This window comes from Girardinichthys multiradiatus, chromosome 5 (genome assembly GCF_021462225.1).
Source record: "Girardinichthys multiradiatus isolate DD_20200921_A chromosome 5, DD_fGirMul_XY1, whole genome shotgun sequence".
In the NCBI taxonomy this organism is placed as follows: Eukaryota; Metazoa; Chordata; class Actinopteri; order Cyprinodontiformes; family Goodeidae; genus Girardinichthys; species Girardinichthys multiradiatus.
Window position 1 is genome coordinate 30664532 of NC_061798.1, and position 25555 is coordinate 30690086.

At 40.3% G+C, this 25555-nt stretch overlaps 1 protein-coding gene across 1 annotated transcript; it reads left to right on the top strand.

Annotated features, from left to right (window-relative positions):
- Positions 1–335: 335 nt before the first annotated feature.
- Positions 336–11622, top strand: LOC124868366 (gastrula zinc finger protein XlCGF57.1-like). The gene is made up of 2 exons (XM_047365573.1): positions 336–565; positions 9681–11622. The coding sequence occupies exons 1-2, from the start codon at positions 460–462 to the stop codon at positions 10934–10936; spliced, it is 1362 nt and encodes a 453-aa protein (XP_047221529.1). The 5' UTR covers positions 336–459; the 3' UTR covers positions 10937–11622.
- The last annotated feature ends 13933 nt before the right edge of the window (positions 11623–25555 follow it).

The window sequence follows — 25555 nt, forward strand, 5'->3', positions numbered from 1 at the left end:
AAAAAAGTCACATTTTGAAATAAAAAAAGCTTCTGGAATTACATAAAAATAGTCTCAACAATAATTTTCATTTATTAGGTAAAAATTGTATATTAAACTTCTTTTATATTATAAAGCTGATGTTTAATGGAAATAATTAATATATTTCATAATAATGAGTTGAGAATTTAATATGCATTTAAATATTTCACAATTTCAATGTCACATTAAATCATAATCTATAATTTATTGATGTAGATACTTATTTCATAATGTTTCATTCATTTATTTAATTTCGAACACTTTGGCGTTCCTTACAGACCGACGTAACAGCGGTGACTTGGAGTGGTGGGGGCGACGCATGGATACTTCGTCGCAGGAAGAACAAAACAGTGTAACTTTGTTGAGTTTGGATGAAAGCTGATCTCTAACTGTTCAGGAACCGTTAAAGGAACATTTGAAGAGAAGCTAACAACAGAGATGTGGAGACCGCAGCTCAAACACCGGCAGAGTGCAGCAGAAGGAGAGATTTCTCAAACCGCTGAAAAAAGGAAAAAGAACATGAGCGTCCGCCATGTTGTGAGTGGTAAGTTGGGTTTGGAAACCTATACAAGTTTGCTTAGAACCGGGGGTTTTCTGTGTAAAGAAGAATTTCTAAAAATTACTTTCCGCTCTTTTGGCTAAATTGTTTATATATATATATATATATATATATATATATTAAGATGGAGGTTGCCAAGATCAGTTTTGGGTCGTTTTCAAAAGACAATTTGGCTTTTCAACACATTAGGTTAATGTGAAATTCCAGAGATGCAGATATGATATTGGTGTTTGAAAGTGGCTATGGTGTTTAAATGTAGGAAAGATAAATGGAAGGTCCTGGATGTAAATTTCATTGTGATATGTTTAACATCCATTTATGAGTATTCTGTGGTAAACAAAAAATATCCAAGCACTGTTATAAGAATCAATCACTAGCATTCCCCTTTCCATTGTGCCCAAAACGTTGTTGATATTCTGCTAATGTCGCAAAAACACTATTTTGCAATTGTGGTGTTTCCATTAAATAAGAAATGCAGTTAAAATCACATGTAAATACGTTTGTTCAGGCAATAACATCATCCTCCAACTGTATCCTGTAGTCTTCTTCCTCTTTTTTCGCCTGTAGTAACATCCGGTTGTTGGTCACCTGACTCGTGTGATGGGGAAAAAGTGTTTCCATTGCAATTTTGTCAAATACGGCCAAAACACCCACCTCATCCTAGCGCAAAAACATTTTAGCAAAGAATGGGAGTCTTTTCGAAATTGGAGTGTTTCCATTAAGCAAATTTATTTTTGTAATTACAATTTACGCAATTTGATGGTCAATGGAAACACAGCTACTGAGGTTTATTAAAGTAACATTTACAAGAGAGAGCACAGTTTTCACCATTCAGAGGGTTCTTCTGGTTCACAGATGGCCTTTTTCCACGGCTTCGCGGCTCATGGCGGTTCAGCACGGCTCAACTTGCTTTTTAGGCTTCTCCAATATTAACGGTTTCGTTGAACCTTTACTATTTTCAGTACCTGTTTGTTGGGATGGGTATTGAATTCAGTAGTTTCATAGGTACTGAATGAATTCCGTCGGTACTACCTAGTACTGATTCACATAAAACCAATGATACCATGTTTCGGTACCTAAATGCATCATTGTGACACTGAGGGAGTGGAAGAGTGGGCGATTTCCATGCTGAACATGGACACAGCATTGCACGCACGAGAGCGTATTGACGTCAGTAGCCGCTGGTACCATCAACAAAGCATGGTTGATAGAAAACACTCGAAAGTACGGCTGTACTTTTCAAAATGCGATGCAGATTAAGCTTGCAGCAATATTTGTGACGTGAAGTGCAAGGCCAGCAGCAGGTATACTTCTGATCTGAGGAAGCACCAGGTAAGGACACGATTTTTCTCAAGCCTGAAGAATGCACACTTTTCATCAGCCTTAGATATATGGCTACAACTACAGCTATCAGCACCATTAGCATGCCTGCGTCCGTTAGCAACTTGAAATGTTTGAAACAACTCAGATGTTGCAATACAAAAAGCTGGATGTTGTTTTGATATATACATTAAAGTTTATATACAGAGAAATAAATATGTTAAATAGAAAAATTTTTAGATTTTATTATCAAACGAATGAACATTTATTACCACATAAACACACACAAGTACCGAAAATTAGTACCGTTGAGTAACAATACAATTCCCAGGTACCAGGTATCGGTACCATATTGGTTCAAATTTGAAAGGTACCCATCCCTACCTGCTCGCTTGTGGTTCCAAGTGAGCTGTCCTGTGCTGAAAACACGACATTGGAAGACTGTCGGTCACTGATAGGATAGGTTGTGGAGTCACTGGTTGCATCAGTCGAGTGACTACCCTTACAAAAATCAGACACTATTTAAAAACAAAAAAAAAGAAAAGAAAGAAAATGGAATAGAAAATCAACACCGTGGTCCAACGATGAGATGCAGACACTTTTGTGCTTGGTGGCTGAGGAGAAGAAACAGCGGGAGCTGGTTGAAGCAAACACAAATGAAAAAGTATTCAGAGTTGTCCGAGCTAATGACCGCTCAGGGCTACCAGTGAACAAGCAGCTCAGTCACTGTTGTAGTGGATTCCATGTTTAATGATGGTGAATGTTTTGTGACTTCAAGCATCTTTTATGGTACTTTTCCTATTGCCGGTAATCTTTGAAAGATATTCTGATGCCATTGTCTCCTGAATGAAGGCAATGACATGGCTAATCAGCACCAATGCTTACTTTGTGCTCTGCTTGTGTTTTTCAATCACATTCTCTTAAGTATGTTCCACTTTTTTGTTGTGCATGTACTTAAGTTGAGTGTTTTATTTCATTCCGGACTGTCTTACTACATGCGAGAGGCATTCTTCTACCTTGCTAAATTTTTACCTTCCAAGCTTCCCTGCTTCTGCCCCTGCAGAAGCACAAATTGGTCTAGCATACAGCAAAGTATTTTCTCACTTTGCAACACTAGCTTTTATTTCCAATTTTCAAGTTATTTTTTAATGCAAAAAGTCTTTTTAAAGGGCTTTTTGTTAACCACCTCCCATTTCTGCCTTTTATCTAGGAAAGAGGAAGGGAGTCCCAAATAAGGATCTGTCACCATTTATTACGGTGATGCAGACAGAAGATGCACTGAGTGAGGAAGCTTCCTTGCGAACGGAGAGGGTGGTGCAGAATGCTGCATTTTTTTTCAAGAATTCTTTGGAGTGCTGGCAGTTGTTGGATGCGCCTTGGGTCACAGATACACTATATTGGCAGACGTATTTGTCTATCTACTTTTACATGTAAATGAACTTTAGTGACATCAATTCATTTCAATAATGGGTGTGAACAGTTGCTACAATTCGATTCAGTTTTATTTTGTGCCAATTCGCAACACATGTTTCAAGTCACTTTACACAGTCAATTAAATCCAATCATACAGATTTCAAGTGGGGTACATACGTTCCAATTAATTCTAACTATCAAACAGTGCAATCAGATTGTTTATTATTCATATTGGTTAAAAAGTTTTTCCATCTAAGGAAACCCAGCAGATTGCATTGAGTCAGTGAATTGCAGCATTCACTCCTCCCAGATGAGCATGTACAGACAGTGGACAGTCGTTTGCATTGACTTTGCACCAATCCCTCATACTGAGCATGCATGTAGGGACAGTGGAAAGGAAATCCCCCTTTTAACTGTATGAAACCTCCAGCAGAACCAGGCTCAGTGTGAGCGACCATCTACCTCGATCGACTGGGGTTTGGAGAGAACACAGCAGAGACACAAAAAGAACACAGAAGCACTAATTCAGTGGTACTTTCTATGGGAAAGAAATGTTAAACATTAATGGTTGTAGCTCCTTCAGTGGCTTCACCTAGGAAGGAAAGACAGCTAAGAAGATTCTTACTGAGACAGGTTTCCAAGTCTAAAGTATGTAAGAGAGCACATACAGTTAGTCACAGTAAAAGCTCAGCCAGTAGCTATGTCTAGGAGAGACAGGATTAAACACTGAAAGACAGGGCCAAGTGTATCATCAGTAGAAGGTGAACATTAAACTGTCAGCAGCAGCTCAGCTGATGACTCCCTCCAGAAAGGTGCCACAGACACAGAGCCAGGCCAGATGTAGCTTCGAGGAAGAGACAAAATAGAGATAGAATATTAAGTTAAAAGCCGAAATAACACAAAATTTGTGGTTTTTAGTATAACAATGGCCATCAGTGGGCTCTAGATGGACAAACTGTCTACTTTTAAGGCTAGGCTTAAAACTTTCCTTTTTGATAAAGCTTATAGTTAGAGTGGCTTAGGTTATCCTGAGCTATTTCTGTGGTTATGCTGCTATAGGCTTAGGCTGCTGGAGGACATAATGACCACTTTCACTTTGTTCTCTCTCTCTCCTAGAAGCTACACCTGGCCTGACTCTGTATCTACCTGTGACACCTTTCTGGAGAGGGGCATCGTCCAAGCTTCTGCTGGCAGCAACTTAATGCTCACCCTCTACCGATGACCCACTTGGCCCTGTCTTTTAGTGTTTAATCCTTTGTCTCTCCTAGACATGGCGATTAACTGAGCTTTTACTGTGACTAACTATGTGCTCTCTTTCAAACTTTATCCTTGAAAACTGGCTCAGAGTTTATCTGTTCTTTCTTTCTAGATGAAACGACCAAAGGAGCTACATCCATTAACATTTACTTTTCCTTCCCATAGAAAGGACTTCTGGATCAGTGCTTCTTTGTTCTCTCAAACCTCCAGTTGGTCGTGGCAGATGGCTGATCAAACTGAGCCTGGTTCTGCTTGAGGTTTCTTCCTGTTAAAAGGGAGTTTTTCCTCTCCACTGTCGCTACATGCATGCTCAGTATGAGGGATTGCTGCAAAGTCAACGCCAGTGACTGTCCACTGTCTCTACATGCTCATCCAGGAGGAGTGAATGCTGCAAGTCACTGACTGGATGCAATCTGCTGGGTTTCCTTAGACAGAAAAACGTTTTATCCAATTTGAATAAATAACTGAATCTAACTGCACTGTTCAATGGTTAGGAGTAATTGGAATTTATGTACCTGATTTTGTGAAGTGCCTTGAGACGACATGTGTTGTGAATTGGCGCTATATAAATAAACTGAATTGAATTGATTGGAGTATACACACTCTAAAACATGCCATTTGCTTAAAGAACAACCCACTTAAAGCAGTAATTTGGGCAACATTGTACATAAAATATATATACATTTTGCATTTAAGATGAAAAACGTTTTTTGTCAGTAGATAATTCAGAACTCCTCAAGCAGCAGCATAGTTTTAGCTTAATCTGGTTTAAGTTCTGTTAAAAAAAATCTCCGATTAAGCACCCTTTGCTATCCAATTGTTAATCAAAAAAAATTATTGACACATTAATCAATTATCAAAATAATCATTAGTTGCAACCCTTGTCTTCACTCCAAACTATATACACCTGAACCCATGGAAGTGATTGTAACAGTGTGACTCAATACGTTTGGCAATATAGTGTACTTCCAAGTTCAGTTCAGACACAAGCTCAGCATCGTTCTTTCCTGCTCACAGCCAAACTGACATCCCACCCTCCTTTGACCCACAGCTTTTCTGTCACACCTCAAATGTTTTGTCTTCCACCATAGCCACGGATCCTTCTGCTTCTACGTGTTTGCCTTCCACCAAATCAGAAGATGTGGTGCCCCCTTTGCCTCCCCCTTCCACCCGTGTGTCTCAAGAAGTCAGGTAAGAAGACAACTATGAACTGGATTAAGGCTCCAGATCCAGATGGTATCAGCCTTAGAGACCTGAAGGCCTTTGCAGAGCTGCTGTTAGCCTGAGCCAGAAGAATGTTCTAGTGTTATGGAAGATCTCCTGTCTTGTTCCGGCACTAAAGAAAACTCGCCCATCAGTCCTCAATGACTGTTGTCCTGACATCCCACATCATGACGGTCCTAGAGAGACTCCCGTTTGCCCACCTGTGTAAGCAAACAATAATATATCAGGACCCCCTTCTGTTTGCTTATCACTGTGGAGTTGGAGTTGCCATTGTACACCTGCTTCAACAAACCCATTGTCATCCAGCAGCACTGTGAGGATCATGTTCTTTGATTTCTCCAGTGCATTTAACACAATTCAACCCGATTTGCTTTGTCAGAAACTACAGAAGACTCAGGTGGAGGCCTCAACAATCTCCTGGACCAAAGAATACCTGACAAACAGACCACAGTTTGTGAGACTGAAGGGTTGTGTGTCCAACCAGGTAGTCAGGAGCACCACAGGGTACTGTACTCTCACCATTCCTTTTCACTCTGTGCACCTCAGACTTCCTGTACAAAACAGACTTCTGTCATCTGCAAAAAAACTCGGATGACTCTGCAGTGGTGGGGTGGATCAGAGATGGACAAGAAGCCGAGTACAGGGAGCTGGTGGACCGGTTTGTGGCATGGTGTGGAAACAATCATCTCATCTTGAGCGTGACTAAAACAAAGGAGATGATTTTAAGATTTTGAGAGAAACAAGAACAGGTCAAACACGATTTCCATCATGGGTGAAGAAGTGAAGGTGGTGGAGGAGTATAAATACCTCGGTGTTCACCTGGACAACAGACTGGAGTGGAGATGCAACTGTGAAGCCATCTACAAGAAGGGACAGAGCAAACTGTACTTCTTGAGGAAGCTTAGGTCCTTCGGTTTTTGCTGCAAAATGCTGCATATCTTCAATAAGTGTTGTGGAGAGTGTGGTCTCTTCTGCCATCATCTGTTGGGGTGTCAGCATCAGAGCCAGAGACCTTAAAAAGCTCAACAAGCTGATAAAGAAGGCTGGTTCTGTTCTGGGACTCTTCTAGAACCTATGGAGATCATTGTGCAAATAAAAATTCTTCATAAAATGAAGAACATTATGGAGAACCCTGAGCACCCTCTTCATGAGACTGTTGTAGAACAGTGTCTTCAGTCAGAGGCTTCATTAGATCTGCAGTAAGAAAGAACGCTACAGGAGATCCTTCCTGCCCACAGCAATCAGCATCTACAACGGCTCTTTGAAGAAACCTACATAATGAGCTACAACAACATTTAATTTCCCCTTTGAGATGAATAAAGTATTTTCAAATTGAATTTCAATTTAATCGTGTAATGTATAAATTTTTAATTATTTGCTCCCCTTGTACATAGTTTGTGTTTTGCAGGTATCAGCAATAAAAAAACAATTTTAACATGTATGCTTGCATCATGATTTCCTATTTTATCTGAGCATTCACTGGTGAGAAGAGCAATAAAGAACAACCCAAGCATTTGTCATTGACATTTGTGCACTGATGGCTCATTTTTAAGACACAGTAACCTAAATAAGTTCAATTTCTTACTGGGTGAAGCCATCAAACAAATATCACTATTCTTGGATGTGTCAGTGCAGAAGAAACCCTACTGTTTAGTCATAGCACTTTTATATCAAGGTGTTCGTGCCATATTAGCATCTGTATTTCCTGATACTAGGGTAGTCTTAAATGAAATGTTTTTTGTTTTTTTTTAACTACTTCTTGGTTCATAATTCTGTTGACCAAATCATAGCACACCAAAAGTGATTTATCCAACAGTTTATATATTCTTATTTATTTTCTTTTAGCAATTTTGTAGCAATCTGGTAGCAAGCTTCCACAGTGCAATGCAGCTGTCTTTCTTAAAGGCGCACTTTCACTAAAAGTCGAATCCTGTCGCTCCAGAGCTGGATGCAGTTTGTTGAACAGGAAACTAAACATTTGTACAGGCATTTTGAAGTTGTACAACCACTGCACATTTGTGAAACTGGTAACAGAGGTTCGGTTAAACACCCAAACTGCTTGTCTGCGGCGATTAATTTGCAACAGGAGAGCTGTCTGAAACACACACGGCATACATATTGTAATAACAAATATCTTCAATCGTTAAACCGTTGTACGCTGGGCTTATTGTGTATATGACCACTATAGCAAGCTAGCGTTGTCTAGCTTTAGCTTACCTTAAGACGTTGTTTAGCTCCTATCTCAGTTTGATACCACTTCATGGTGTCCCACAGTCACCTCTTCTTATCCAGTGTTTTTTGTCTTGCAGCCTTTTCTGGCTCTTTCATTCACTCTGAGTCTAATACAAATCCACAGATTGAGGAGGAGGTCCTTTATTGTTGTTGTGTTTGTGTCTGATACGAATCATGTTACTTTTGGGACTGTGAGGCTGCCTTGCTATTATTGATCCCACCCACATTAAGACGGTACTCAATCATCATGGAAAATGATTCAAAATGAGTTGTGTTGAGCTGACCTAAATATAGTAGGTACTAATACAAAAGGGGCAAAGGTGTTAGGCAGTTCTTTGATTCTGAAGGACAAAGAGAAATACAAAATATTAACGAAACAGTGTGAGAACCAGCTTCTCTGCAATTATTGAGAAAGTGGACTTCTTGTTAGACTATTCTGTTCAAGCAACCTTTAGAGTGGAAACAGAGAAACCAAATCTACACAAAGTTCATAACCAATTCACAACACATTGTCTTAAGGCATTTTACAAAGTTAATTCAATAGTTATATAGACAGATGCCAAGTCACGAACGTAGATTGTACTGATCCTAGTGATCAGACATTGTACTCAGATTGAGATTATTATTCAAATTGTTCATTTTTTCTGTTTGAAGAACCCACCAGATTGCATAGAGTAACAGCAAATAACGCAAAATTAGAGAGTAGTATGAGAATGTCACAGAGTGAAAATGGTCATTATGTCCTCCACCAGAGTAAGCCTATAGCAGCATAACTACAGAGATAGCTCAGGATAACCTAGGCCAGTCTAACTATAAGCTTTATCAAAAAGGAAAGTTTCAAGCCTAGTCTTAAAAGTAGACAGGGTGTCTGCCTCACGGGCTAAAAACGGGAGATCGTTCCACAGGAGAGGAGCCTGATAACTAAAAGATCTACCTGCCATTTTGCTTTTAGAAACTCTAGGAACCACCAATAAACCTGCAATCTGAGAGAGAAGTTCTATGTTAGGAACACATGGAACAGTCAGACCTCTGATGTATGATGGACCTAGATTATTAAGGGTTTTATATGTGAGAAGGAGAACTTCAAATTCTATTCTGGATTTAACAGAGGGCTGATAAAGGGAAGAAGAATAGAAGAAATATGATCTCATTTTTATTTTCATCAGAACTGTTGCTGCAGCATTTTAGATCAGTTAAAGGCTTTAAGTGCACGTTGTGGACATCCTGATAGTAAAGGTCGCACTTTAAGCTGTGTTAAAGTACGACTCTACTTCCTGGTCTGGACCTTGTGTTGAAAGGGGTTTGGAGAACTAATAAATTCGGCCTGACTGCTAGATAGACTGTCCAAAGTGAGATGGATTCCATCTCTCTGGATCAGATCAAGTTTTTCCCAGATATTCATCTATGAACACACTCCTAAACCTTGTGGAAGATGTTTACAGAATAGTTACTGTTGCTATTGCTGGGTAGGGGGGGTCTATCAACAAACCTTGTAAATTAACAATAGGATGTTGTCAAAGTTCATGTACACATAAAAGTAGACAGAAAAATACTTTTGGCAATATAGTGTATATATTGATTATAAAGCAACTCAGTCCAGGCTAAAGTCAAAATGCTTCCTAATATGCATATTGTGTTTGAATATTTTTTGCAGATGTTAAGCAGATGCTGATGGTTAAAGAAGAAGCTAACTTAGACTACAAACCTTGTGCTGACCTGCATGACCCAAAGACCCAGCACATACAGGAGGAACAGGGGAGAGTCTGCACCAGTGTGGGGGGAGAACAGCAAGACACTGAGAAGGATATAGAGGTTGATGATATAAAGCACTCTGTCTCTGAGCTGATACACTTGTCAGAACATGGACTGAAAACTATAAACATGGACAATGACTGGAAAGAGAGCAGAGCTCCCGAGTCAGATGGAAACGACAAACCTTTTAGCTGTTCTGAGTTTGCTAAACAAGGGTTGAAGTTTAGCTGTGAAGACTGTGGTATAACATTTGTAGGAAAACGTGCTTTGGACAGTCATAAGAGAATCCACACAGGAGAGAAACCTTTCTGTTGTGATCTTTGTGGACATAGATTTAGCCATAAAGGAAGTTTCAACATGCATAAGAGAATCCATACAGGAGAGAAATCCTTCTGCTGTGATCTATGTGGAAAAAGATTTGTCCAAAAGGCAAATTTAATATCACACATCAGAGTTCACACAGGACAAAAACCATTCTGTTGTGATCTTTGTGGAAAAAGATTTACCCGAATAGATACTTTAAAGACACATAAAAGAAGCCACACAGGACAGAAACCTTTCTGTTGTGATGTTTGTGGACAAAGATTCACCCAAAAAGCAAATTTAACAATGCACGTGAGAATCCACACAGGACAAAAACCATTCTGTTGTGATCTTTGTGGACACAGATTTAGCCGAATAGATTTGTTAAACACACACAAGAAAATCCACACAGGACTGAAACCTTTCTGTTGTGTTGTTTGTGGACAAAGATTTAGTCGTAAATCTAATTTAAACATACACATGAGAACTCACACTGGACAGAAACCTTTCTGCTGTGATCTTTGTGGAAAAAGATTCAGTCATAAATCAAGTTTAAACACACACAAGAGAATCCACACAGGACAGAAACCTTTCTGTTGTGATCTTTGTGGAAAAGGATTTAGCGAGAAAGGGTCCCTAAACAGACACACGAGAATCCACACAGGAGAGAAAGCTTTCTGCTGTGATCTTTGTGGAAAAAGATTTAGCGAGAAAGGGTCTTTAAGGAAACACATGATAATCCACACAGGACAGAAACCTTTCTGTTGTAAAGTTTGTGGAGAAAGATTTAGCCTGAAAAGAAATTTATGCACACACATCAAATTTCACAGCGGAGGAAAAAATGCTAAGCTATGAATACTTGGAACATTCATAGTTATTTTGATATTATTGTAATATTTGAACTAGTGTCCCAGCTGAACACAAATGCACCATTCCCAGCAGTTGGGAAAGTCCCCTTTCACCAAAGACAATTCCTCCAACTTGCATTTTATATGATGTTTGGAGTTTGGGCTGACTGGATGCTACAGGCAGCCGTTTGGACATCAGCTGATTTTTCTCCAGTATCTAATGTTTACATTCAGCTTGAAGTTGTATCAGGTGAGTCATTCACTTCTGGGCAGAACAGCTTATTGTACCTTATTGCTGTTGAAACATATGCATATGTTGACAAGGTTTTGGTTCAGCCCACATTTCTTTCTCCACTGTAGCTGCATGCAAAACCTTCATTCATTCATTAAACATTTTTATTGCAAGTAACAGCAGATGTTAACAGCAATATTTACTTTTCCAAAACTACATACAGACAGAAAAATACTCTGATTTTTAAAGTGTGATTAATGACTAGTTTTGTTTTTTAGTTGTTTCTCTTAACCTCTGTGCAATAACTTAAATATGGTAAAACTAAGGAACAGTACAGAATGAGGAGTGGTTTTTCATCTTAACATGTTTAGCTTTGTGCAATATAGAAATACTTTTACTTTGAATGTACCTGTTGTGAGGTTTTCCAGTTCTGTTTATCATAAATAACACCAAGAAATGTAGCTTTGTGTACCATTTCATCAATCGTCCCATTTACAGTGCCTTGCGAAAGTATTCGGCCCCCTTGAACTTTTCAACCTTTTGCCACATTTCAGGCTTCAAACAGAAAGATATAAAATAAAAGATTTTTGTGAAGAATCAACAACAAGTGGGACACAATCGTGAAGTGGAATGAAATTTATTGGATGCGTCAAACGTTTTTAACAAATAAAAAACTGAAAAGTGGGGTTTGCAATATTATTCGGCCCCTTTACTTTCAGTGCAGCAAACTCACTCCAGAAGTTCAGTGAGGATCTCTGTCCCAAATGACTGATGATGATGAATAGAATCCACCTGTGTGTAATCAAGTCTCCGTATAAATGCACCTGCTCTGTGATAGTCTCAGGGTTCTGTTCAAAGTGCAGAGAGCATCATGAAGACCAAGGAACACACCAGGCAGGTCCGAGATACTGTTGTGGAGAAGTTTAAAGCCGGATTTGGATACAAAAAGATGTCCCAAGTTTTAACATCCCAAGGAGCACTGTGCAAGCAATCATATTGAAATGGAAGGAGTATCAGACCACTGCAAATCTACCAAGACCCGGCCGTCCCTCTAAACTTTCATCTCGAACAAGGAGAAGACTGATCAGAGATGCAGCCAAGAGGCCCATGATCACTCTGGATGAACTGCAGAGATCTACAGCTGAGCTGAGAGAGTCTGTCCATAGGACAACAATCAGTCCTACACTGTACAAATCTGGCCTTTATGGTAGAGTGGCAAGAAGAAAGCCATTTCTCAAAGATATCCATAAAAAGTCTCATTTAAAGTTTGCCACAAGCCACCTGGGAGACACACCAAACATGTGGAAGAAGGTGCTCTGGTCAGATGAAACCAAAATTGAACTGTTTGGCCACAATGCAAAACGATATGTTTGGCGTAAAAGCAACACAGCTCATCACCCTGAACACACCATCCCCATTGTCAAACATGGTGGTGGCAGCATCATGGTTTGGGCCTGCTTTTTGTCAGCAGGGACAGGGAAGATGGTCAAAATTGTTGGGAAGATGGATGGGGCCAAATACAGGACCATTTTGGAAGAAAACCTGTTGGAGTCTGCAAGAGACCTGAGACTGGGACAGAGATTTATCTTCCAACAAGACAATGATCCAAAACATAAAGCCAAATCTACAATGGAATGGTTCACAAATAAATGTATCCAGGTGTTGGAATGGCCAAGTCAAAGTCCAGACCTGAATCCAATCGAGAATCTGTGGAAAGAGCTGAAGACTGCTGTTCACGAACGCTCTCCATCCAACCTCACTGAGCTCCAGCTGTTTTGCAAGGAAGAATGAGCAAGAATTTCAGTCTCTCGATGTGCAAAACTGATAGAGACAAACCCCAAGACTTGCAGCTGTAATTGCAACAAAGGGTGGCGCTACAAAGTATTAGCGCAAGGGGGCTGAATAATATTGCACGCCCCACTTTTCAGTTTTTTATTTGTTAATAAATAAAAAACTGAAAATTTCATTGCACTTCACGATTGTGTCCCAATTGCTGATTCTTCACAAAAAATTCGAATTTTATATCTTTATGTTTGAAGCTTGAAATGCGGCAAGAGGTTGAAAAGTTCTAAGGGAGCCGAATACTTTCGCAAGGCACTGTATCTGTATTTTCAGTCCTTTGTCCATTTTGCAGTTCACAAACAACATTATTTTGGTTTTTCTCTCATTTAAAGACAGTTTTTTACAATCAAACCACATTTATAGATTTTTAACTTCTTCATTGACTTCTTTTATGCTCCAGAGTATCTCCAACACATAAAATGTTTGTTTCATCAGCAGAAAATACACATTTCATAACTTTAGAGATCTTTTATTTGTCATTTACTTAAATTATAAATTATTTATTACCTAAATCTGACCCTTGCAGAACCCCACAAGCACTGTCTAAACACTGAGAACACGCATCTCCCAGTTTCACATACTGATGTCTGCCAATTAAAGAACTTTTAAACCAATGTTACACAAGTCTTCTGAACCGATAGCGTTTCAGCTTTTTTAACAATAAATCATTATTGTGCATTCACGCCAAACATATCGTTTTGCATTGTGGCCAAACAGTTCGATTTTGGTTTCATCTGACCAGAGCACCTTCTTCCACATGTTTGGTGTGTCTCCCAGGTGGCTTGTGGCAAACTTTAAACGAGACTTTTTATGGATATCTTTGAGAAATGGCTTTCTTCTTGCCACTCTTCCATAAAGGCCAGATTTGTACAGTGTAGGACTGATTGTTGTCCTATGGACAGACTCTCCCACCTCAGCTGTAGATCTCTGCAGTTCATCCAGAGTGATCATGGGCCTCTTGGCTGCATCTCTGATCAGTCTTCTCCTTGTTCGAGATGAAAGTTTAGAGGGACGGCCGGGTCTTGGTAGATTTGCAGTGGTCTGATACTCCTTCCATTTCAATGATTGCTTGCAATCATTGAAATGCTCCTTGGGATGTTTAAAGCTTGGGAAATCTTTTTGTATCCAAATCTGGCTTTAAACTTCTCCACAACAGTATCTCGGACCTGCCTGGTGTGTTCCTTGGTCTTTATGATGCTCTCTGCACTTTGAACAGAACCCTGAGACTATCACAGAGCAGGTGCATTTATACGGAGACTTGATTACACACAGGTGGATTCTATTTATCAGTCATTTGGGACAACATTGGATCATTCAGAGATCCTCACTGAACTTCCGGAGTGTGTTTGCTGCACTGAAAGTAAAGGGGCCAAATAATATTGCAAGCCCCACTTTCTGTTTTGTATTTGTTAAAAAAGTTTGACACATCCAATAAATTTAATCCCACTTGTTGTTTCTTCACTAAAAATCTTTATTTTATATCTTTTTGTTTGAAGCCTGAAATGTGAGTTTGGACACACCTTCTCATTCTCATTCTTATTATTGTGGACTGTTACAGTAGATACTTCGAGTTAGAGAAGTTAAATAATGCTACTTCTGCTGCTGTGTTTCATAAGTTGAAAGTTGTTTTTGCTATGCATGACATTCCAGATACTGTGATATCTGACAATGGTCCCAACATACATGTAGTGAGTTTCAGATATTTGCTCATACTTGGGACTTTAGTCATGCCACCACAAGCCCTTATTATCTTCAGAGCGATGGGCTTGCTGAGAAAACTGTACAGACTGCCAAGTCTTTACTGACAAAAGCTACAGCTAATCATAAAGATATACAGTACAGACCAAAGGTTTGGACACATCTTCTCATTCAAAGAGTTTTCTTTATTTTCATGACTATGAATATTGTAGCTTCACACTGAAGGCATCAAAACTATGAATTAACACATGTGGAATTACATACTGAACAAAAAAGTGTGAAACAACTGAAAATATGTCTTATATTCTAGGTTCTTCAAAGTAGCCACCTTTTGCTTTGATTACTGCTCCGCACAATCTTGGCATTCTGTTGATGAGCTTCAAGAGGTAGTCACCTGAAATGGTTTTCCAACAGTCTTGAAGGAGTTCCCAGAGATGCTTAGCACTTGTTGGCCCTTTTGCCTTCACTCTATGGTCCAGCTCACCCCGAACCATCTCGATTGGGTTCAGGTCCGGTGACTGTGGAGGACAGGTCATCTGGCGCAGCACTCCATCACTCTCCTTCTTGGTCAAATAGCCCTTACACAGCCTGGAGGTGTGTTTGGGGTCATTGTCCTGTTGAAAAATAAATGATGGTCCAACTAAACGCAAACCGGATGGAATAGCATGCCGCTGCATGATGCTGTGGTAGCCATGCTGGTTCAGTATGCCTTCAATTTTGAATAAATCCCCAACAGTGTCACCAGCAAAGCACCCCCACACCATCACACCTCCTCCTCCATGCTTCACGGTGGGAACCAGGCATGTAGAGTCCATCCGTTCACTTCTTCTGCGCCGCACAAAGACACGGTGGTTGGAACCAAAGATCTCAAACTTGAACTCATCAGACCAAAGCACAGATTTCCACTGGTCTAATGTCCATTCCTTGTGTTCTTTAGCCCAAACAAGTCTCTTCTGCTTGTTGCCTGTCCTCAGCAGTGGTTTCCTAGCAGCTATTTTACCATGAAGGCCTGATTCACACAGTCTCCTCTTAACAGTTGTTCTAGAGATGTGTCTGCTGCTAGAACTCTGTGTGGCATTGACCTGTTCTCTAATCTGAGCTGCTGTTAACCTGCGATTTCTGAGGCTGGTGACTCAGATAAACTTATCGTCCGCAACAGAGGTGACTCTTGGTCTTCCTTTCCTGGGGCGGTCCTCATGTGAGCCAGTTTCTTTGTAGCGCTTGATTGTTTTTGCAACTGCACTTGGGGACACTTTCAAAGTTTTCCCAATTGTTCGGACTGACTGACCTTAATTTCTTAAAGTAATGATGGCCACTCGCTTTTCTTTACTTAGTTGCTTTTTTCTTGCCATAATACAAATTCTAACAGTCTATTCAGTAGGACAATCAGCTGTGTACTTTATCCACCTACTGCACAACACAACTGATGGTCCCAACCCCATTTATAAGGCTTGAAGTCCCACATATTAAACCTGACAGGGCACACCTGTGAAGTGAAAACCATTTCAGGTGACTACCTCTTGAAGCTCATCAACAGAATGCCAAGAGTGCGGAGCAGAAATCAAAGCAAAAGGTGGCTACTTTGAAGAACCTAGAATATAAGACATATTTTCAGTTGTTTCACACTTTTTTGTTCAGTATATAATTCCACATGTGTTAATTCATAGTTTTGATGCCTTCAGTGTGAAGCTACAATATTCATAGTCATGAAAATAAAGAAAACTCTTTGAATGAGAAGGTCTGTCCAAACGTTTGGTCTGTACTGCTGCAGATTTGTCGGCTGCACATCCATAATGTAAATCTCTCGTTCCACCACATCCCAAAGGTGCTCCATTGGCTTGAGATCTGGTGACTGTGGAGGCCATTTGAGTACAGTGAACTCATTGTCATGTTCAAGAAACCAGTCAGATGATTCGTGCTTTATGACATGGCGTGTTATTCTGCTGGAAGTAACCATCAGAAGATGGGGACACTGTGGTCATAAAGAGATGGACATGGTCAGCAACAATACTCTGGTAGGCTGTGGCATTGACACAATGCTCAATTGGTACTAAAGGGCCCAAAGTGTGCCAAGAAAATATCCCCCACACCATTACACCACCACCACCAGCCTGAACCGTTGATACAAGGCAGGATGGATCCATGCTTTCATGTTGTTGATGCCAAATTCTGATCCTACCATTCGAATGTCGCCGCAGAAATCGAGACTCATCAGACCAGGCAACGTTTTTCCAATCTTCTATTGTCCAATTGTGGTGAGCCTGTGCGAATTGTAGCCTCAGTTTCCTGTTCTTAGCTGACAGGAGTGGCACCTGGTGTGGTCTGACCATTCTCCTCTGACCTCTGGCATCAACAAGGCATTTGCACCCACAGAACTGCCGCTCACTGAATATTTTCTCTTATTTGGACCATTCTTTGTAAACCCTAGAGATGGTAGTGTGTGAAAATCCCAGTAGATCAGCAGTTTCTGAAATACTCAGACCAGCCCGTCTGGCACCAACAACCATGCCACGTTCAGTCACTTAAATCACCTTTCTTCCCCATTCTGATGCTCGGTTTGAACTGCAGCAGATCATCTTGACCATGTCTACATGCCTAAATGCATTAAGTTGCTGCCATGTGATTGGCTGATTAGAAACTTGGGTTAACGAGCAGTTGGACAGGTGTGCCTAATAAAGTCGCCGGTGAGTGTATGTATATGTATATATATATATACATATATATATACATATATATTAGTGGGAGTACAGTTTATTAATGAAGAAGCTAGAACTCATAATGACCCCAGTTTTGCCTGTATGACAGGAGCCATTGCGAACAAACCAGAGAAGACATTTAAACAAATCCGTCTGAGTAAGAAAGACTGATGTGTCACAAACAGCAGGGACAAGACAAAACACAACAGATAGTGACAAAGTAGATCCAGAAAAGGAGTGCCCACTCCACTCCAAGCCTCACCCGCTAAGAAAATGTAGGCTGTTTAGAAGCAAGTCTTTAACAGAAAGGAAAAAGGTTCTTAAAGACAAACACATTTGCTTTAGGTGCTGCTCCTCAGTTCAACACATGGCCAAAGATTTTACTAAGCCGATAAAATGTGTGTAGTTGTGAAAACCATCCCACAGCTTTACACCCAGGGTTCCTTACATAAAAAGTGTCCTGCTACCCCAGAAGATCATGGCGGGAAGCAACAGGATAACTACTATCGCAGTAACATCCCAGCTGGCCATCCAAACAGAGCAGTCAAAATGTACGCTGTCCTTGAGCAAAGCAGTTGCTCTTTAGCAAAAACAGACTTTTTCAACCTGTTCAACACTGATGGACCACTAGAACCATACACACTAAAAACAACACAACACACAGAGTGTGACATGATACCTGATGATAGATCAGAAATCCCATCTCTAGATATGGCTAGACACTATTCCCACCTAAAAGCAGTCGCAGACAAAATACCAGCTATTGACAAAAATGCAGACATCCTCCTCCTCCTTGGAAGAGATATCCTCCAAGTGCCCAAGGTTAGGGACAGCACAATGGGCTCTGCAATGAACTTTATGCCCAGTGTCGCGCCCTCAGATGGGTCATTGTTAGAGAAGTTTGTCTGAACAGAAATCACAAATTAACTAACATAAATGTTTACAGAACTTAACACACTACAAAGCGGATGAGCTACTCGCTTCAGCACTTGCGAGAACAGCATACAAGTTAAAGAGAGACTGGACAACCCTGTCCCAGATACAATCTTTTAAACTACGGTGTTTCCCCTTAGAGTCAGATGCAGACTACATCAGCAGTAAAGTGTTCCAGAGAACACAGCATGATGACAAACCTGCGCTCCCAGTCAAAGACTGGGTAACCTTTACGGTTACCTCGAAGCCGCCTTCCAAACAACCCGCCACAAGCTGTCAAAAGGCACACATCACTACAATGCACTTTGGACACAAAACCACTCATGAAAAAACATTTCATAGACTTCATGCAAAAAATGTTTGATACAAACCAAGCAGAGCCAACTCCACCACTAAAAGGAAACCAAGAGTGCTGGTACATACCCATTTTTGGCGTGTATCACCCCCAAACGCTGACATGAACAATGCTTTTCTTGGAGTCCTGATACACTTCCGCAGAAACCCATAACAGAGTTAAGGATGACGGTACATGTACTTGGCAATAGTCCATCCCCAGCCATAGCCATATATTGTCTCCGCCATGCTGCTCTTGAAGCAACAAGCACCACAACTGAGGCAGTGGAGTTTATCACTCGCAACTTTTACGTTAATGATGAGCTTGAATCTTTTCTCAGCAAAGAATTCACTGGTAAGAGCAGTTTCAACTCTTTTCAGAAAAGCAAAAAGCATGTCAACTGAAAATATTGACAGCAACAAGGGCAATGAGAGCATAGAAGCACAAATGGTTATTAAAGCTGTGCAGCAAGACATTTTCACAAAAGAGATAAAGTGTCTGAAAAGGAGAACAACTGCCTAAACAAAGTCCTTTTAAAAAAGTTGACTCCATTCTTGGACAAAGACGAACTATTAAGAGTAGGTGGCTGCACAGACTCAGCAGAAATGACTTTTGAGGAAAAACAACCTCTTATCATCCCAAAGTGTCATGTTGTCATCCTGTTAGTAAGGCATTATCACGCACAAGTTGCTCACCAGGTACGCCAACTTTCAGCAGGAGCTGTAAGGTCAGCTGGCTTATGGCTTATTGGAGGAAAAAGACTTGTGCCTAGTGTTATACATAAATGTGTAACCTGTAAAAGGTTGAGAGGTTAACAGCAAATACAACAAATGTCAGATTTACCCTTAGGCAGGGTCACTCCAGAACCACTATTTTCACACGAGTAGGAATAGATGTTTTTGACCCATGGACTGTGACCTCTCACGGAACTAGAGGAAGTCATGCAGAGAGTAAAAGGTGGGCTTCTGTCTTCTCCTGTCTCAGCACTAGAGCAGTGCACATCGAAATTATAGAATCTATGACATCTGCAAGCTTTTTAAATGCACTTATATGTTTCACTGCACTACAAGGACCTATTAAAAGGCTCACGTCAGACAGAGAAATGAACTTCATAGACACTTGTAAAGACCTCAACTTCAAAGCAGATAATCCAGACATACAAAGCTACCTACAAGACAACAAATGCAGTTGGACATTTAATCCTTCCCACTCTTCTCATATGGGTGGAGTGTGGGAGAGGATGATCGGCATCGCAAGGTGCTTATTGGATGCACCTCTTCTTCAGACAAAATCATCCTCTCTAACATATGAAATGCTCACCACTCTAATGGCAGAAGTTACTGCTATTATGAATTCAAGGCCCTTAGTCCCAATATCCTCAGACCCAGAATCACCAGTAGTGCTTACCCCATCTATGCTGCTGACTCAGAAGATGGATACGCTCTCTGCTCCTGCAGGTGACTTTGATATGCACAACCTTCCAAACAGACACTGGAAAAGAGTACAAGGACTAGCTGATGTGTTCTGGAAAAGGTGGAGGATGGGCTACCTAACAACACTACAACCCCAGAGAAAGTGGCACACTGAAAAGGACAATCTGCAGGTTGGAGATGTACTACTCAAAGACTCCCAGACCAAAAGGACGATGTGGCCTACTGGACTTGTTGTTAAAACTATACCTAGTCAGGATAATAAAGTGTGTAAGGTTGAAGTTAGGGTGTCTAAACAAGATTCTTGATGTGTAGTAGTTTAATATATTATTCCAGGTGGGAAGTGTGCTGTCCATTAAGGACAAGCAAAATAACACAACAATGACCTCTAAGTGGGGTTGAGCGGTACTACAGTTTTGTTTCTTGTAACAGGAAGTTTCGGTTTCAACATGTTTTTGTTGCTGATCAGTGAGTGGAGTTGCAGCGCGAGTTACAGTGGAAATGATCTTCTACAGGGCTACAAGGAGCATATGCCTGCAAGACTCATGTTGTTTGGTGATGTTCTGTACCAAGCTGTTGATCTGATGAGTGTACTATTATGCAAATTCGTCACAACATGAATACTAATGTATGCAAACGGCGATCAGTGCAAGTCATGGTCATTTCTACATGATGCATTTCTGTAATATGGTTTCACAAGCAATTATTTTTACTTTATGTTTCAAATGCAGAAACGTTTTGTGTTTTGTATATGTGTACTTCTGCAGTTTTACAGAGAAAGCTTAATATTCAAATGGACATTAAACGTGACCCAAAGACATAAATCGGTGTCTTCATTTGAAGCTGTTTGCTATATATATATATATATATAAGTCATCACATCCACTCAACACCTGATCCATAAGCCTTTGGAAGGTAGCGGGTGCACCATGCAATCCAAAAGTCAAAACAGTGAACTGGAAAAGCCCCCAAGGGATGCGAAAGGGCTTCAACTCCCTGGACTGCATGGAAAGCGGCACTTGCCAGTAACCTTTGCACAGGTCAATAGTTCTCAAATATTTAGCTTTGCCCAATCTACTGATCTTATAAGCAATGCGGGGAATAGGATAGGAGTCAAACTTTGACACAGAATTAAGGTACCTGAAGTCAATACAGAAGCGCATTGTTTCCTTCTTTCTTTGGCGCCAGAACAACAGGATTACATCGCTCACTTTTGGAAGATTCAATAATCCCAAGGGACTGCATCAGATCCATCTCTTTCCTCAGGGAGCCGAAAAGGTGCTCTGAAATCCTGTTGCTCAGACGTTTAACTTTAGCATCACTTTTTAACACAATCTCATGTTGAAGAATATCTATTCGACCTGAATATTCTTTAAATATATGAGGATTACATAATGCTCTGACCTGAAGTTGTTGTTCACCTGACAGGTGTTTCAGGTCAAGTTCCATTGCTGCTAATGAGGGCATGTACTGGTCATCCACATCTTCCTCCTCTTCCACAGTTCGAAACAGCATGACTTCTGCCCTTTTTTGGTCTTTCTGTCCACTCCTTGAGGAGATTAACATGCAGCACTTTGGTGGATTTTGGCGGTCTGGATTTAACAACTTAATAGGTGGTAGGTCCAAGCTATTTTACCACCTCAAATGGCCCCTGCCACCTGGCCAGAAGCTTACTCTCACTGGATGGTAGCATGACAAGGACCTTCTGACCCAGGACAAAGGTCCTCTGCCGGGCTAACTTGTCGTACCAAGCCTTCTGGTACTTTTGGGCTTTTGTCAATGCTATCATCTTCTGTAGCCTCTCTCTCATCTGCATGATATAGGTGATAACATTATCAGGCCCCTCCCTCCCCTCTTCTCCAATCAAGGTCTCCTTTAGTAAAGCCAGATGTCCCCTCACCTCATGACCGTATAAAAGTTCAAGTGGAGTGTCAACATGCACAGTGGGGCGGTTCCCTGTAAGCGAAGAGGAGATGGGGTAACCATTGATCCCAATTGGAACCAATTTAATCCACAAACCTACACAGCATTTGTTTGATTGTCTGGTTGAACCTCTCTGTAAGCCCGTCGGTCTGTGGATGATGAGGGGTAGTTTGTACACCCTGAATCCTCAGCTGCTGATATACCAGCTTTAGATGAGTAGACATGAAGTTAGTGCCTTGATCTATCACAATCTCATGGGGAAATCCAACCCTGGAAAAGAGTTGCACCAAGGAGAAAACCACAGCTCTAGCTTTAATTGTTTTTAACGGGAAACACTTCTGGCAACTTTGTTGCATAGTCTGTTATCACCAACATATATTGGTTTCCAGCTTTACTTCTTTCAAGTGGACCCACAATGTCCATACCCAAACACTCAAAGGGAGTGTCAATCAGGGGAAGAGGCCGTAGTGGTGCTCTTGAGGGGAGCCTGTTTGAGTTTTTTTGGCACTGAGGGCAAGTCCTACAAAACTGGGCAACATCAGCCCTTAATCCAGGCCAGTAGAAATGACGCCTGATGCGAGCGAGGGTCTTGTGTTTCCCTAAGTGGCCAGCCCAGGGAATTAAATGACCCAGATTAATCACCATCTCTCTTGCATCCTTGGGGACTACAAGCTGCCTGAATGCCCCCTGTTGGCAGTAAAGCATATTTTCCTGTAGAACAAACTCATCAGCGTTACCTTCCTCAGGTTATTTGGCTCTCAGGAAAAGGGCAGCCAGACTGGGGTCATCATAAATCAAGTCATACACATTCCAAGTCAAGTACATGGATTCAGTTGATCCTAGTTACCAAACAATGCAGTCAAATTCAGTTTATTATTCAAATTGGTTAAAAGGTTTTCTATCTAAGGAAACCCAGCTGATTGCATCCAGTCAGTGACCCACAGCATTCACTCCTTCTGGATAAGCATGTAGTGACAGTGGACAGTCGCTTGCATTGACTTAGCAGCAATCCCTCATATTGAGCAAACATGTAGCGACAGAAAACTTCTAATGTTATTTACAAATGACTTCAGGTTTTTAAAACCATGAATCAGAATTGGACTCCCTCACAACTAAAGATGAGGTCAAAATAGCCAAGTACATTTTTTGCTATTTTTATTGCATTCAAATCGGAAAGCAGCATCACGATTCTGTTATTAAAATGCACTTATCAGGTCTTATCAGCAAATGTGACTACCTGTATAACCACAGACCTTTTCATTTTGATGGTTTGGAGTAAATACAGGTAAATAAAAATAAATAGAATATTGTGAAAAAAAACTTTCAATATTTCTTGTCACTCATTTCAGAAAATGAAACTCAGAAACTCACCATAGTTATGCTACTGTAGGTTTAGTCTGCTGGAGGACAAAACTACTTTCCCTCACTCTGCTACATTCTCTTACCACACTCTCCAGCGCTCTTTGCTTTGGTTTCAACTTATAACTTTATGTTCTCTCCTTGTTTTTTTCTCTTCCAAGAAGCGACACCTAGTCTGGTGTTTAGCTGTGACACCTTCATGGAGGAGGGCAACAACTTTGGACTTGCTTAAAACTACAAAAAAAAAAAAAAAAAAAATGTAAGGTATTTTTCTTTAATTGCTAGTTCAAGTATTTGAATAAATAAGAAATAATTAAGGTACTGATTAGAGGTTGGGGTAGTGCAAAGATTAGAAGCAAAATGTTTTCTATGTACATTCAAGATACTCCTGCCAAAAAAGCCCCGATGCCTTCAATGAACACCCAATTTTTAGTTTGTCATTAGTTTGTCTGTCATTACAGTCTGGAATCATGGCTTCTATAGTGTTGCTGTTTTGATCTTTAGGATTTTTTGCCAGTTATAATATGAAGATGTTTGAATTTGTTTGAATGAGTGATTTGTGTCTAAAATAATTTTTTATTATATTAAGATATGGTTAATCAATTTGAGTCTTCATTGTGTAAACTTTAATAACATTTAACAGCATAGTAGCACAAAAAATATATGCTAATTTTAATTAGAAATTTCCAGACCTTGGGTCTCTGATGTATATGTGTGGGAAACTGATATTTGCATTAAACGCACTGTGTGTGCTCCTAAAAATAGAACCTTGAGACAGCTAGCACAAAATAAATGGCAAATGTCTTAACATAGAAGGGCTATTGAAAATAAATAACCCCCTAAACTGTCAGAAGTTCCTTTGGTGAGTTAAATTCCTGAAATCTACACATTTTCTATTTTGAGCTGGGTTTGAAGCAGTCAAGTGTTTTAGGAAAAGACAACAATAAATATTGATGTATGACGACCTTCTAACAATTCATGGGTTCACTCACATATTTGCCACAAACATGTTCAGAAGATTCATTAGATTCCATCATAAGTGTGGATTTAAAAACCGTGCTAAAAAGATTTTTTGCAAAAACCCACACCACAAGCCATTACATTGACAAAATGATTTACAAATTAAAGTGAAAACCCTCACATACCGTTGAAAAATAGAAACAAAAACACCCAAAGGTGTCCATTGATCTACAGCAAAACAGATTATTAACAACAGAAAACATGCAGCAGAGTTGTTGGTCTTCCTAGAAGTAGGCATCACAGAAACCTTGACCTCAGGTCAGACTGCACAATGCTCAGAGAAATAGTAAAAGTCATAAATTATAGTTCATATTTTACTGACCTCAGAGGGTCAGATGTTGAAGATTATGACAGTACCATTAGAAAAAGAACGAACTGTTTTGACTTGCAAGGGAGAATTGTTAATCACGTTATTCTGGAGCAAGAGATAATACAAAAGTTCGACTTTTGTCAGAGAATGTGCAAATTATGAGTCCTCAAGGTAAGAATCGAATCCTGTGTCTGTTTTTACCTGCAGTGTCAATTTAAAGAAGTTCACCGTGATGCAAGTAGAGGGTTTAGCATTTAGTTAAAGAAACATCTCCCCTGCACCTCTGCAAACACAGAGGTTGATGCAGGAAAGGTTAATACAAATGTAAAACCAACAAAGTAGGGTGAACTGCTAGTTGTAGGAGTAACTGCAAGCAGCACATATGAGGCCAAGGGTTAAAAAGAAACTCTCAACAATCATGTTCCAAAATGTTAAAATCTAACACTTCTTTCTGGCCCTGAATTACCCACATCTTACTACCTTTGACCGGCCTGCTTGAGTTTGTTGTCAAAGTGTAAATCCTGTTACGTTTTTATAGGTGCATGATGAAACAGCATTTATTGTGAAGACCAGTATTGCTTTCTTAATGTCATTGGTGTGTTTATGTGCCTCATCAAATGTTTTGAACAGCTTTAACAAAATTGCTCATAGCCCTTAAATATGTCGGTTAACATTAAAAATAGAAAGGAAAATAGTAAAATTGATGCAAAATGCAGTTTTTAACCCCCACGTCGTGGGGTCTGCTCAGCTGTCTGGTGCAGGGGGTTTCGGGCCGTTTTCTATGGAGGGGTGCATGTGCTTATGGTACAATGGCTGGAAGTTTGCTTCTGGCTTGGCCTGCAGTTTTGG